This window comes from Chelonoidis abingdonii, chromosome 26 (assembly GCF_003597395.2).
Source record: "Chelonoidis abingdonii isolate Lonesome George chromosome 26, CheloAbing_2.0, whole genome shotgun sequence".
NCBI lineage: Eukaryota > Metazoa > Chordata > Testudines > Testudinidae > Chelonoidis > Chelonoidis abingdonii.
In genome coordinates, this window is record NC_133794.1 from 5,135,021 (window position 1) to 5,148,573 (window position 13,553).

The following is a 13,553-nucleotide window of genomic DNA, read 5'->3' on the forward strand; positions in this document are numbered from 1 at the left end:
TGAGCCCACTGCCTCCCCAGGTGCAGGACCTCGTCTTCAACCTGCACATGATCCTCACCGACACCGTCAAGATGAAGGAGCATCAGGAGGATCCGGAGATGCTGATAGACCTGATGTACAGGTGAGCGCCCCGGCCATGCCCCCTGCCTGGCCACGCCCCCATCCTCCGCCAGTCTCCTCCCACAAGCTCTCTCCGCCCCCCAGCCAAGTTCATGGTCCTGCCCTCACCTGCTGCCCACCCCCCTCCACAGAGAGAACCCAGGCATCCTGGCTCCCAACCCCACTCATCCGCAGACCAGGGGGAGAACCCAGGCGTCCTGGCTCCCAGCCCCCACATCCCCAGACCAGGGAGAGAACCCAGGCATCCTGGCTCCCAACCCCACTCATCCGCAGACCAGGGGGAGAACCCAGGCGTCCTGGCTCCCAGCCCCCACATCCCCAGACCAGGGAGAGAACCCAGGCATCCTGGCTCCCAACCCCACTCATCCGCAGACCAGGGGGAGAACCCAGGCGTCCTGGCTCCCAGCCCCCACATCCCCAGACCAGGGAGAGAACCCAGGCATCCTGGCTCCCAGTCCATCTCTCTCCCAGGATCGCCAAGGGCTACCAGAACTCCCCAGACTTGCGGCTGACGTGGCTGCAGAACATGGCAGCCAAGCACTCGTCGCAGGGGAATCACGCCGAGGCGGCGCAGTGCATGGTGCACGCGGCTGCGCTGGTGGCTGAGTACCTGAGCATGCTGGAGGACTCCCGCCACCTGCCCGTGGGCTGTGTCTCCTTCCAGGTGAGCCCCAGTGCCCCCGGGCACTGGCCAGCAACACCACCCCTGCCCGGGGGAGCGGGAGAGAACCCAGGAGTCCTGGCTCCCAGCCCCCTGCTCTGACCACCAGACCCCGCTCCCCAACCTGAGCTGGGGAGAGAATCCAGGAGTCCTGGCTCCCAGCTCCCACCACCAGACCCCACTCACCTCCCAGAGCTGGGGAGGGAACCCAGGAGTCCTGGCTCTCAGCCCTCCCACTAGAGCCCCCTCCCTGCCCCACCCCCAGACAGGCCTGCGTGCTGACCCACCCGCCCGGGTGGGTTCTCGGCCCCCCAGCCCCTCTCACTGCCCATCTCCGGCAGGTTATCTCGTCCAACGTGCTGGAGGAGTCGGCCGTCTCGGATGACGTGCTGTCCCCAGACGAGGAGGGGATCTGCTCCGGGAAGTTCTTCACCGAGCTGGGGCTGGTGGGCCTGCTGGAGCAGGCGGCTGCCTTCTTCACCATGGTGAGTGCCCAGGGAACGGCCCTACTGCCGCCGCTGGCCGAGGGAGGGAGCCTGCCTGGCGGGGCCCTGGAATGGGGAGGGGGCTGTGCGGGGCTTGGCAGGGGGTGTCTGGGCCTGGGGGAGCCGGGCAGGGGCAGACCCTGGCCTCTACGGTCCCTGCCCCCTTTGCTCATGTGCCTAGGGGGCTGCGACCCCTGTCTGACCCCCTCCCAGGGTGGGCTGTACGAGGCAGTGAACCAAGTGTACAAGATCCTCATCCCCATCCACGAGGCCAACCGGGAGTTCAAGAAGCTGGCGGCTCTGCACGGCAAGCTGCAGGATGCCTTCAGCAAGATCAGCAGCCAGGTGGGCGCAGGACCCAGAGCCGGGACTCCTGGGTTCTCTCCCTGGCTCGTGGGGGGGGTGCTTAGAGCAGGGGGGCTGGGAGCCAGGACTCCTGGGTTCTTTCCCTGGCTCGTGGAGGGGGGGGAGTGTGCGTAGAGCAGGGAGGCTGGGAGCCAGGACTCTTGGGTTCTCTCCTTGGGTCTGGGAAGGGAGTGGGGTCTAGTGGTTAGAGCAGGGGGGCGGGGAGTCAGGACTCCTGGGTTCTCTCCCTGCCTCTGCCACTGTCTGCCTGCGTCCCTGGGCAGATCCCTCCCTGTCTATGGCTCAGTTTCCCCCTCTGCACCATGGAGCGATTTCTGTTAGCCTGAGGGGGGCCCTTTGGCTGCTCCCCTAAGGCAGAGTGTGGGCATGGTCCCTTGGTGACAGCGCCCCCTTCAGGCAGAGATGTGCGTTGCAGGGAGTGGACCCCAGCCTCCCACTGAAGGCAGAAAGCGGGGTGCCTAGCTGGCTGCAGTGGGGAGCTGCCTCGGAGATGCCCTGGTTCTCTGGGGGGGTTGGGGGTCAGTGTTTTCCAGGGGGTCAGGCCTTACCCCCGAGCCCCATCTGCAGCATCCAGGGGGGGTCGGGGTGTGATGCGGGTACGGCCCGGATCTTGCGCTGTGGGGCGAGGGGGCAGGGGGGTCCCAATGGCAATTGATGTGCTCTCTCTCCTGCTCTCTCCCCCCACCCTGCGCCCGTCCTGTCAGAGTGCTGGCTGGGAGGTAGGACACGTGTGTGTGCGCGCCCCCGCCCGCCCTAAGCCAGTGTGTGCAGCACCCTCACAGCTCCTGACCCCCACCCCCTGCATGGTCCAGGCTGCCTGGCAAAAGGGTCTGTTTCTAACCCTGTCCAGCTTGGGAAGTGGGGTCTAGTGGTTAGAACATGGGGTAGGGGGCTGGGAGCCAGGACTCCTGGGTTCTCTCCCCGGCTCTGGGAGGGGAGTGGGGGCTGGTGCGTTAGAGCAGGGGGCTGGGAGCCAGGACTCCTGGGTTCTCTCCCCGGCTCGAGGAGGGGAATGGGGGCTGGTGGGTTAGAACCGGGGGGCTGGAAGCCAGGAGTCCTGGGTTCTCTCCCCAGCTCTGGGAGGGGAGTGGGGTCTAGTGGTTCGAGCGGCAGAGGCTGGGAACCAGGACTCCTGGGTTCTCTCCCTGGCTCGGGGAGGGGGACAGGGCCTAGTGGTTAGTGCAGTCATCCTGGGCGTGATGAGTTACCAGGTTCGGCTGGTCCCGGCTTAGCACCCACTTCTGTGCTGGGGGACCGGGTAGCCCTGTCTGGGAAGAGCCTGAACCAGGGCAGGAAATCCCCAAAGGGGGTGGGGGTGCAGCCCCCTCAGCCCCTCTGCCCCAGTGTGCCCAGAGCGACCCCCAGCTGTGACCCTGGTGACCTTTCACCTCTGAACGGGGGGTCAAAGTGGAGGTGGCTGAGGGAGGCAGTGCCTCAGGGGGGGCTGCATGGTTGCAAGGGGGGTGGCGATCTGTCCCGGGACACCCCCGCCAGGCCCTGGCCCCCCCCCCAGCGCCACGCCAGGAGACGCTCACTGCCCCCTGCTAACCTGCTGCCTCTCGTCTTCTCTCCCCGGCCGCCGGTCCTGCCCGCTGCTGCTCCCCCGCCTCGATGCTGCGGTAAGTCACCCCCCTGGGGCATCCCACTGATTTGGGGGGGGGTCCCTGGGCCGTGTCCTCCAAGCTGTGGGCAGGAGTGGGGGGCTCAGTAGGGGGCACTCGCTCCTGCTCCCTAGCTGTTGCTGTATCCAGCTGTCGTGCTGCACCCCAGAGGTGGCTGCACTTAAGGGAGAGCCGAGCCCATGAGGTGCTTGTGGCCCCCGGCTCTTGGCCTCTGCCCGCCCAGGCTCACCGCCCCCGCTCTGCCCCAGGCCTCAGCGCATGTTCGGGACGTATTTCCGGGTCGGGTTTTACGGCAGCAAGTTCGGGGACCTGGATGAGCAGGAGTTTGTGTATAAAGAACCGTCGATCACCAAGCTGGCCGAGATCTCCCACCGGCTGGAGGTGAGGCGCGGGCAGGGGGAGCTGGGGGCTGCGGGTTGGGAGCAAGGGGCCCTGGCAGGAAGCGGGGAGCCCAGGACTGGGGGACCTGGGGGCTGTGACTCGGTTGGAAATGGCCCCTGTTCTCCCTCTTGGCTGGAGCCCTGTCGGGGTGGGCGCAGGGTGCCCCGTGGGCTGGTTCTGCCCCTCGCACTACCCCCCCGGCTCCCCACATCGGGGTGGGTACGTGGATGGGAATCCTGCTGGATTTTGGCAGCTCTCTCAGTGCCCCCCCTCACGGAACCCTGATCCCAGGCACCCCTGCCCCCTCTGCCCATCACTGTGGTCTCTGGGCCCCGAGGCGAATCCTGGCTGCAGCTTGGGCAGCTCTGCCCCAGGACAATGGGATGGGGCCCTGGGGGGCCCTCGACACACACTGGGCCTCCGTGGTCCCTCTGCTGCCAGCCAGGGAGGCTGTGGGCTGGGGCACCCCGGGCTGTTCTGGAGGTACCGGCCGGAGGCTCCTTGGCTGGAAAGTGGCCGGTTCCAGGTCCGGCCCCACAGAAGGGGGGTCTCTCCCCCTACACAGGAGTTCTACGCCGAGCGCTTCGGGGACGACCTGGTCGAGATCATCAAAGACTCGAACCCTGTGGACAAGGGCAAGCTGGACCCCAACAAGGTAAATTGCCTGGGCCCATTCGGGTACACAGCAGTGCCTGGAGACCCCGGCCGAGATCGGGCCCCCTCCCTCCCCCGCTGCACCGGATGCTGCCAAGATCAGGGTCCCTGGGTGCTGCGTGGACTCCAGCTGAGATTGGGGGTCCCTGTCGTGCTGGGTGCTGCCTGGACACAGCAAGACAGGCCCTGACATGAGGCAGGAGGGGAAACCGAGGCACGGAGCAGGACAAGGACTCTCCCAGTGTCACCCAGCTCTGGGGCCGTGAGGAGGGCGGTGTGGGCTGGGTGCTCCTGGTATGGGGCTCCCTGGGGCTGGGGGGCAGATCCCCGGCCATGCCCCCCCACACGGCCTCCCCCCCGTCCCAGGCCTACATCCAGCTGACCTATGTGGAGCCGTTCTTTGACACCTACGAGCTGAAGGAGCGAGTCACCTACTTTGAGAAGAACTACAGCCTGCGCACCTTCCTCTTCTGCACACCCTTCACGCGGGACGGGCGGGCGCACGGGGAGCTGCACGAGCAGCACAAGCGCAAGACTCTGCTCACTACCTCGCACGCCTTCCCCTACATCAGAACCCGCCTGCCCGTCGTTCACAAGGAGGAGGTGCCACTGGCCGGCCGCTGGGGGGCGTCGCGGGGTGGAGGGCTCGCTGGGGGCACCGTAGAGTAGGGGAGGGGCGCTTGGCAGTGGGTGCCGGACTATGGGGCGTGAGGTGGGAGCTTGCCAAGGGCACCGTGGGGTAGGGGAGGGGCACTCGGCAGTGGGTGCCGGGCTATGGGGCGTGAGGTGGGAGCTTGCCAAGGGCACCGTGGGGTAGGGGAGGGGCACTTGGCAGTAGGTGCCAGGCTATGGGGTGTGAGGTGGGGGCTTGCCAGGGTCACCGTGGGGTACGGGAGGGACGCTTGGCAGTGGCTGCCGGGCTATGGGGCGTGAGGTGGGAGCTTGCCAAGGGCATCGTGGGGTAGGGGAGCGACGCTCGGCAGTAAGTGCCAGGCTATGGGGTGTGAGGTGGGGGCTTGCCAGGGGCACCATGGGGTAGGGGAGGGGCGCTCGGCAGTGGGTGCCGGGCTATGGGGTGTGAGGTGGGGGCTTGCCAGGGGCATCGTGGGGTAGGGGAGGGACGCTCGGCAGTGGGTGCCGGGCTATGAGGCGTGAGCTGGGGGCTTGCCAGGGGTGCTGTGGGGTGGAGGAGGGGCACTTGGCAGTGGGTGCCAGGCTAGGGGGCGTGAAGTGGGGGCTCAGCAGGGGGCAGGATGCTGCAGGGATCTGGGGAGGCTGAGCTAACACCTCCTCCACGGTGCCCCTAGATCATCCTGACCCCTATCGAGGTGGCCATCGAGGACATGCAGAAGAAGATGCAGGAATTGGCCTTCGCCACCCACCAGGACCCAGCTGACGCCAAGATGCTGCAGATGGTGCTGCAGGGCTGCGTGGGCACCACCGTCAACCAGGTCGGGCGGCGCCCCAGGCAGGGCAGGGGAGTTCGGGGGTCAAGCACCAGCCGCGGCCTGGGAGGGGGCACAGATCCTTCCCTGCCCCGCTGGGCCTGCCTTAGGGCAGCTTTGACCCTTGTGCCAGGACTTGAATCATGCGGGTTGGGAGGGAGGGGCACTGGCAGAGCTGGGTGGGAGGGCAGGGGTAGCGGGGGCTGCGGGTCAGGAGTGAGGGGCACCAGCAGACCTGGGGGGAGGGCTGGGGTAGCAGGGGCTGGGGGTCAGGAGGGAGGGGCACTGGCAGAGCTGTGGCGGAAGGGGCAGGGCGCTGACCCACTGCCCGTTGCCCAGGGCCCGCTGGAGGTGGCCCAGGTGTTCCTGGCCGAGATCCCAGACGACCCCCGGCTCTACCGGCACCACAACAAGCTGCGTCTCTGCTTCAGGGACTTCACCAAACGGTACCAGCTCCCCCTCCCCACCTTGGCACCCCTGTCTCCCCCTCTGCCCCCCCCGGCACCCACCATCTCCCCCCCCTGCCCAGCCCCTCACATCCCTTCTCCAGGGCCGGCCTCACCCCCAGGAGGTGGCGGCTGGGTCCTGGCCCCTCCCTGCCCCAACCCTGCTTGGGGCAGGGGCTTCCCTAAAGGGAGAAGGGATTCCCTCTCCCCCAACTGGGGTCCCTCCTTTGGGCTCTGAGCGCCCCCAGATCCCTCTCCCCTGCCATTGTCCTTCCCTGGCACTGAGCCTGCACTCAGCAGGGGGGAGAAGCAGTGCATTCTGGGAACCCTGTTGGCCGTGGTCATGAGCCGCCCCCCGGTTCCAGGTGCGAAGACGCCCTGCGTAAGAACAAGTCGCTGATCGGGCCGGACCAGCGCGAGTATCACCGGGAGCTGGAACGCAACTACCTGCGCCTCCGGGAGTCGCTGCACCCCCTGCTGAGCCGCCGGATCCCCCAGCTCTATGCCCCCCTCGTCCCGCGCTCCACCCACCGGTGAGCCCCCCAGCGCCAGGCCAGGTCATTCCCAGCCACAATACACACAGGACCAGAGGAGAAACTGAGGCAGAGAAGAGCCGGGACTTGCCCAGGGTCACACACGGAATCCTGTGGCAGAATGAGGAATGGGACCCAGGAGTCCTGGCTCTCACCACTCCACCCCACTCCCTTTCCTGAGCTGGGAATCCAGGACTGGCTTGTTCCCTGGGGTCTCTCCACAGCCGGCAGTTTCCGGGGTCCCACACCCACTGGGTAGGGGGCGGATTTGCCACTTGTTAATTTCACCCATTGGATTAATTGGAGGGTCCCGTCCCCCTTGAAACTCTCTGAACGGGTCAAGTTTCCACAAGCTCAAGGTGCTAGGAGGAGCCAGCGGGATCCCTGAGGACCCGGGGTCAGCTGCGTCCGCTCTTCCAGCCCGGGCCGGGGGGCAAGACGTCCCTCCCAGCCTCCAGAGTGCCTTGCTGAGCCCCCCACGTGGAGCCGGTCCAACCAGCCTCCCCCGGGGTCCAGGCCCACTCTCAAACCCTGCCCCTGGGGGGAGACCACTCCGCTCTGTATGTTTCTTTTCTCACCCGGAGGAGCCCCCCTTCCCCCGGCTCTGCAATCTCTTCCCTTGACCGCCCTGGCGGAAGGGAGGTCTGGGACGTTCATTAACCCAGGGGTGGAAGGAGCAGGGCTGGGGGGCTGAGCTGGTTAAAGTGGGGGGAACATGGGTAGGCTGTTTGAAGTGAGTTGAGGGGGGCTGGTGTATTGGCAGCGGGGCGGGCAGTGCCCCTAGCAAAGGGGTACAGAGATTTGGGGGGGGAGTGCCAGCCATGGGCCCCTCCACTAGCTCCCACTCCAGGCCTCCACATGTGGGGCAGGCAGGGGATTCCCCAGGCCTGCAGTGTCAGTGCCAGCCCCCCACACCCCCCAGCAGCAGCCAGATGTACCCTGGGGGGCCCAAGAGTGGCCGTCGTGGGGCCCTGCTGCCTCCTTCAACTGCGCCACGGCCCGGGGGGGGAGCCCAGGCCTTCCCTGTCCCCCTCCAATCACAGCTGCCCCCCGTCTGTTACCCCCACCCCCACCCTCTTCACTGTCTGAGCCACCAGCGTTAACCCCAAACTGGAACCCCCCCCCATGCACCCAATTGAATTTGTCTCCTGCCTTGTTCCGGGCCAGAACAGGGGTGCGTGGTCTCCCCTCAGCATCCTCCCCAGCCCAGGCCCGTCCCCCCGTGTCTGGCCGGCTGGGGAGAGGCGCTGGCCAGGGGTTTATTTATAAAGTGATTTAACAATAAAACCAAAAACCTTTGGATTGTTTGAATTCCCGGGAGCCGAGTCTGGTTTGTGGGGCCGAGTGACAGCAGGGCCCTGGGGGGCAGAAGGGGGCTGGGCAGACCCCCCCACCTGCCAGCCCCTGTGCAGCCCCCCAGGAGCATGGGGCCCCCCTCGGGCCAAGCGCTGGGCAGACAGTCCCTGCCTGAAGAGCTGACGCTCACCAAGGCTTTGGAGGGGAAACTGAGGCCCCAGCCTATGGCAGAGCCAGGCCTCACCGCACACTCACTCCCTTTCCCTGGAGCACCGACCCCGCCCGCTTGTGGCATCTAATCTGGCCAGGCCCGTGCCAGCATGTGCTGGGTGATAGCGCCCAGCCCTGATAGACCCAACGGCTGGTGCAGGGGAGGGGGCCCGGCTCATGCACGGGCACCGGGGCAGGAGTTGCTGATGGGTGTGGGGGGCAGTGAAGGGCCTCAGCAGGGTATGGGGCTGGGCTGGATGTGAATTAGTTACTATCAGGTGTATTATGGTAGCGCTGAGATCTGCTGCCCCCCGCCCCCCGCTTTGTGCCAGGGGCTGCTCAGGCCCTGCCCAAGATCCAGGCCCTGTCGCGCTGGGCGCTGCCCAGACACAGGGTGCAAGGGCATCCAGACCCCAAAGAGCTCCCAGTCTAGCTCGATGCAGGGTGGGAGGGGAAACTGAGGCAGCGGGTGGGACTTCCCTACGGTTGGAGCTGGGAAAAGAACCCAGGTGTCCTGGGCTGTGTGGCTGCGGTTCGGCAAGGCAGCGGGGAGGGCGCAACGTGCAGGTATCGGCGAGTCGCCCCAGCAGGCCTGGGGCCCGGCCCCTGCCAGGTGTGGGGATGGGGACGAGGGGCCCTGATATGGAGGCTGGAACTTCGGGATCAATTCCCAGCTCAGCCCCAGGCCCCTAGGCAAGTCACTGGGTCTGGCTGGGCCTGTTCCCCGGGGGGCAGGGGGGGATTGTCCAGCCCTAGAGCTGCTGGGGCCGGGCCGGCCCAGCCCAGGGGTGCGATGGGCCCCCGGCAGGAGCGGCCGGGCGCAGCCGAGTGAAACGAAGCCAGCACGGGACGGTGCCAAATGCATCTGGCTGCAGCCCAGGCTCCATGGGGCTCGCGAGGCCCGGGCATAGATGTCCCTTGCCAGCCCCTCTCTGCCCCCGCTGGGCCGAGCCCCCTCGGCAGGGCTGGGCGCCTTCTCCCGGGGGCTGGGCAAAGCTGCGGCCAGCTGGGCTGCTGTTCACAGGGCACGACGCTGCCTACCCCGGGCCTCGGCCAAAATCCTGCCGAGTGGGGTGAGGAATCGGCACAGCTGGGTTTGCTGGCTACCCTGGGGGGGGTGGACGGGAGCAGCTGGAACTACAACCTAGATCGAGGCCCCCACTGTGCCAGGCGCTGCCCAGACCCCTACCCAGCTCCGGGCATCGTGCCAGGCGCTGCCCACACCGGCCGAGATCGGGGCCCCCTCGGGCCGGGCGCTGCCCAGACCCCAGCCGAGATCGGGGCCCCCTCGGGCCGGGCGCTGCCCAGACCCCAGCCGAGATCGGGGCCCCATCGAGCCGGGCGCTGCCCAGACCCCAGCCGAGATCGGGGCCCCATCGTGCCAGGCGCTGCCCAGACCCCTACCCAGCTCCAGGCGGCCTGGCCGGACTCTGTAATTTGCCCCCCGTGAGTCGGGGCCGAGGCAGGTGCAGAACCCAACTCTCCCTGCACCCTGCTCGGGAGCCCCAGTGCAGCCCGAGGGCCCGACCCGTCCAGGATCTGCCGCTGCCCTGGGCTACCTGGTGGAGTCCAGGCTGCGGGATCGGGGCCTGTGTTTGGCAGCAGCGCCCAGCGGTTTGGTGCAGCCGAACCCCAGCCTGCAGGAGGCAGAGCAGCTCGGGGGGGAGGGGTGCTGTGCCGATGGATCAGGACGCCTGGGTCCTGCCCCCACTTCTGCCACTGGTTCACGGGGGGCCCCGACCAGGTCTTGCCCGCACCCCGACTGGCTGAGCAGCGAGCCTCCTTCGGGCAGACTGAGAGCTGCGTGTGGAATGGAACGTCTCTGATTTGGGGTCTGGGCAGCACCGGGCCCGGCGGGGCCCTGATCTGGGTCGGGGTCTGGGCAGCACCCGGCCCGGCGGGGCCCTGATCTGGGTCGGGGTCTGGGCAGCACCCGGCCTGACGGGGCCCTGATCTCAGCCGGGCTCCACCCATGTAGCTCTAACCCACATTATTATCACTAGCCACAAACTCCTCGTGCAACTTTTCAGCTCCAAGCAAAAATGCACCAACAGCTAGAAAAGCAGCTAAATTAGAACCAGGCCCCTGGAGCCGGTCACCAGCCGCTGCCAATTAACTCCTGCCAGGCTCGATCCCAGCTGCCCGCTGGCCCGGGGGAGCCCAGGAGTGGGGCAGCGCAAGGGGCAGGGGCTGCCGTTGTGTTCTGGGTCTGTGCAGCGCCTGGCGTGGGGACGGGGCGCCGCTGAGATCAGGGCCCCGTCGGGCCGGGCGCTGCCCAGATCCCAGCCGAGATCGGGGCCCCGTCGGGCTAGGACTTTGCCCAAACCCCGCCGAGATCAGGGCCCTGTCGTCCTGGGCGCTGCCTAGCTCCCCCACCCCCATCAAGACGTGCCCATTACCCTGATGGGCCCAGCCCAGCGCACCCCCTTTGCCCAAATCCCCGTTGCCTGGAGCGCGGGGGCAGCCGGACCCGAGGCCCATCCCCAGCCGCTCTGGGCTCCTGGTTCTGTGGCTCCCCGGCGGGCTGCAGCCGGGAGCTGGTTCTGCTCCTCGAAGGCCGGATCGGGCCCTGCTCACTCGGGCGCTGCCCCTTTTAGCTGGGAGGGGTGTGTCCCGGGCGGGGGGAGGCGGGACCAAGGCAGCCCCCGGAGCTGGGCTGGCTGGTCACTCCAGAGCTCTGGAGTCTGTGCCGGGGAGCCCTGGAAACTGACAGCGGAGGGAAAGGTACCAGCCCCTGCGAAATCCCCCCCGAGCCCCCTGCCGCCGGGCCCCCGGGGGGCACAGCTGGGCCCTGGGCAGGCCTGAGACCCGGGCAACCCGCCCGTTCCCCCCAAGCAGCTCGGCTGGTTCGGTGCCACCCTGGGGGGCTGTTCGCCAGCGCGGCGTCGAGGGTCAAGGCGGGGAACCGCGTCTCCTTTGGGGCCTGCGGAGAGCAGGGTCCGTCCGTCCCGTCTCCAGGGACTTTCGCTCAGGTCACTTCACCCGCTTCTTCCTCTGCCCCTGGGACCCGCCCAGCCCAGACTGGGACCCGCGGGTGCCGCCGTCCCGACGCCCTCCCCCGATTTCACAGGGACAGTCCCGTTTTGTGGGGCTTTGTCTTGTACAGGCTCCGATTCCCCTCACCCCGGTCCGGATTTGTCACATTTGCTGTCTGGTCTCCCTACCCGACGCCCCCGACCCGCTGGGTCTCGTTAAGCCGACGCCTTTCTCCTCCCTTCGCCAGGTCCGGCCGGGGCGGCGAGTCCCCCGCGGGGAGGAGGACGGGGACGGGGTTTCTCCCACGGTAAGTGAGCGACGAGCCCCCGCCCTGCTTCGCGGGGCGACTTTCCAGCCCAATTCCCGGCCCCTCGGGGCCCGGACGGTCGGGAAATCTAACTGCACCCAGGGCGGCGATGGGGCTGGCCGGGGTCCATCCGAGGGGCCGAAGGCGGCCTCAGGAGCCCCGACTCCCGGCCGAGCGGCTCTGGAAAAGGCTGGAAGCGGATTTTGCTGGAGTCCCGTTGCAGCAGCCCGGCCAGGGGGAGCCGCGGGGCGGGGAGGGCTCCGGGCGGAAGCCAGCGGATATATTTGTAAAGGGCCCAGTTCTGCTGCCGGGCTGAGCCGGGGGGGAGGGGAGCTCTGGTCATTCTCCCAGCTCCAGATGTTTGTCATCAGACTCCAGCGGCTTTACCCCTCGCTTTCCACTCGCGGGCGGAGGGTGGCTAGCGGCTGGGCCGGACGGGGGCTCACTGAGCGGCTTCCCGGGCCCTGGGGACGGGGAACACGGGAGCGGCCCAGTTCTGGGGACTGAGATCGGAGGGGGATGGGGATGGGGATGGGGACTTCCCCCGGCCTGCAGTTCGATTCCCAGTCGGGGTTCCGGGGCCCCCACCCCCGTCTGGTTCTTAGATGGCCCCTGCCAGAGTCAAGTCCCTCGGCCCGGCCTGGCCCCCCACAATAGAGGCTTTGGCCAGCTGCCCTGGGATGGGCATCTTGGCTTCTTCATGCACATCTGGGCACGAGGTGAGGGTGCCGGGCGAGGGGGCAGGGGGCGGCCCGTGGGGCCAGGGGAGAGAGGGCAGGTGGGGTCGTGCTTCTGGCACATGGGCCAGGCTGGGAGATTCGTGTCAAACCCCCCAGCTCTGCCAGCAACTTGCTGAGTGGCCCTGGGCTGCTCACTTTGCCTCTCCGGGGGTAACGTGGGGGGCGTGACTCCTTGATTGGGAGATCGCAGAGGCAGGGACTGGGTCTGATTGTGAGTCTGGGCAGCACCCAGCACAAGGGAGCTGATCTCGCTCGGGGTCTGGGCAGCGCCCGGCGCCACGGGACCCCGATCTCGCCCGGGGTCTGGACAGTGCCCGGCCCGACGGGGGGTCACAACCTTGCCCGGGTCTCTGGGTACTAAATATCTGGCAATGTTACCTCATTTCTCCTGCAGTCGCTGGAGGCCAGATCTCGCCTGGATGCCCCACTCGGGTGGAAATGCCCCTGGTTAAGCAGTGGGATATTTGCTCCCACACCCACGGGAGGTTCTAACACGGGAGGTTTACGGCGTATGTTGGAGTAGCGCCCCGCGGCTGAGTTTGGGGCCCAGGCAGGCCGGGTGCTGGAGACTCAGAGGGGCAGAGCCTAGAGGTCCCGGGCTAAAATCCCAGTTCTGCATGAGCAAAAGCAGTTGCAGAATCGGGCCCATAAATCACAAGAGCCTGTTTCCTGCATCCTCACATGCAAGAATGCAGCTGCCTCTGGTGCGCACCGCGGCAGCCGTTTGGAACAGGAAGTGAGGGAGAATCCCAGCTCCGGGGCCCGTTATGGGGCTGGAATTTAGAGGGCGGAGCCAGTGCTAAATTCAGGAGGCGAAGGTCTGTCTCGGGAGGCGTTTCGGGGGTGGCCGGGCCCCGGTGACCGGCGAGGGCCCCGGCCCGGCAGGCAGGCTGGGCGCGGCGGCTGTGGGGACACTGCCAAGTTGCAGCTGAGAAGTGTGATGTCAGAAGGGAAGGATCAGAACCGGGACTAGCCGATTAGGGGCGATTAGCGTTTAACTCTTCCGTGGCCACGTCCTGGGGGACGCTAGGAGCTGCTTGGGGAAAGCCCTCGGGCAGACGTGGCTGCGATCGGGGACCCCCCCACTGTGTGTCCCCCCAAATTCAGGGCCCCCATCGTGCCGGGCACTGCCCAGACCGCAGCTGAGATCAGGGCCCCGAGTCCCCACATTGTGCTGGGTGCTGGGACACGTCCTGCAAGGCAGAGCCGGACCTGGAGACCTCACAGTCTAACTAGACATGGGGGAAACTGAGGCACAGAGAGGGGGAAGGGACTCAGCCAGGGGATCAGAGGCAGGCATGGAACCCAGGT

The 13,553-nt window shown here is 67.3% G+C and overlaps 1 protein-coding gene across 1 annotated transcript in view; it reads left to right on the top strand.

Moving 5' to 3' along the window:
- Positions 1 to 8,021, top strand: part of DOCK6 (dedicator of cytokinesis 6) — a 45,624-nt gene extending 37,603 nt beyond the window's left edge. Inside the window, exons 41-50 of the mRNA XM_075061230.1 lie at positions 21 to 121; positions 592 to 784; positions 1,123 to 1,266; positions 1,480 to 1,611; positions 3,510 to 3,635; positions 4,201 to 4,290; positions 4,656 to 4,892; positions 5,597 to 5,740; positions 6,074 to 6,180; positions 6,546 to 8,021. Coding sequence (XP_074917331.1) covers positions 21 to 121; positions 592 to 784; positions 1,123 to 1,266; positions 1,480 to 1,611; positions 3,510 to 3,635; positions 4,201 to 4,290; positions 4,656 to 4,892; positions 5,597 to 5,740; positions 6,074 to 6,180; positions 6,546 to 6,717 — 1,446 coding nt within the window. The 3' untranslated portion in view covers positions 6,718 to 8,021. The remainder of the gene's footprint in view (positions 1 to 20; positions 122 to 591; positions 785 to 1,122; positions 1,267 to 1,479; positions 1,612 to 3,509; positions 3,636 to 4,200; positions 4,291 to 4,655; positions 4,893 to 5,596; positions 5,741 to 6,073; positions 6,181 to 6,545) is intronic.
- The last annotated feature ends 5,532 nt before the right edge of the window (positions 8,022 to 13,553 follow it).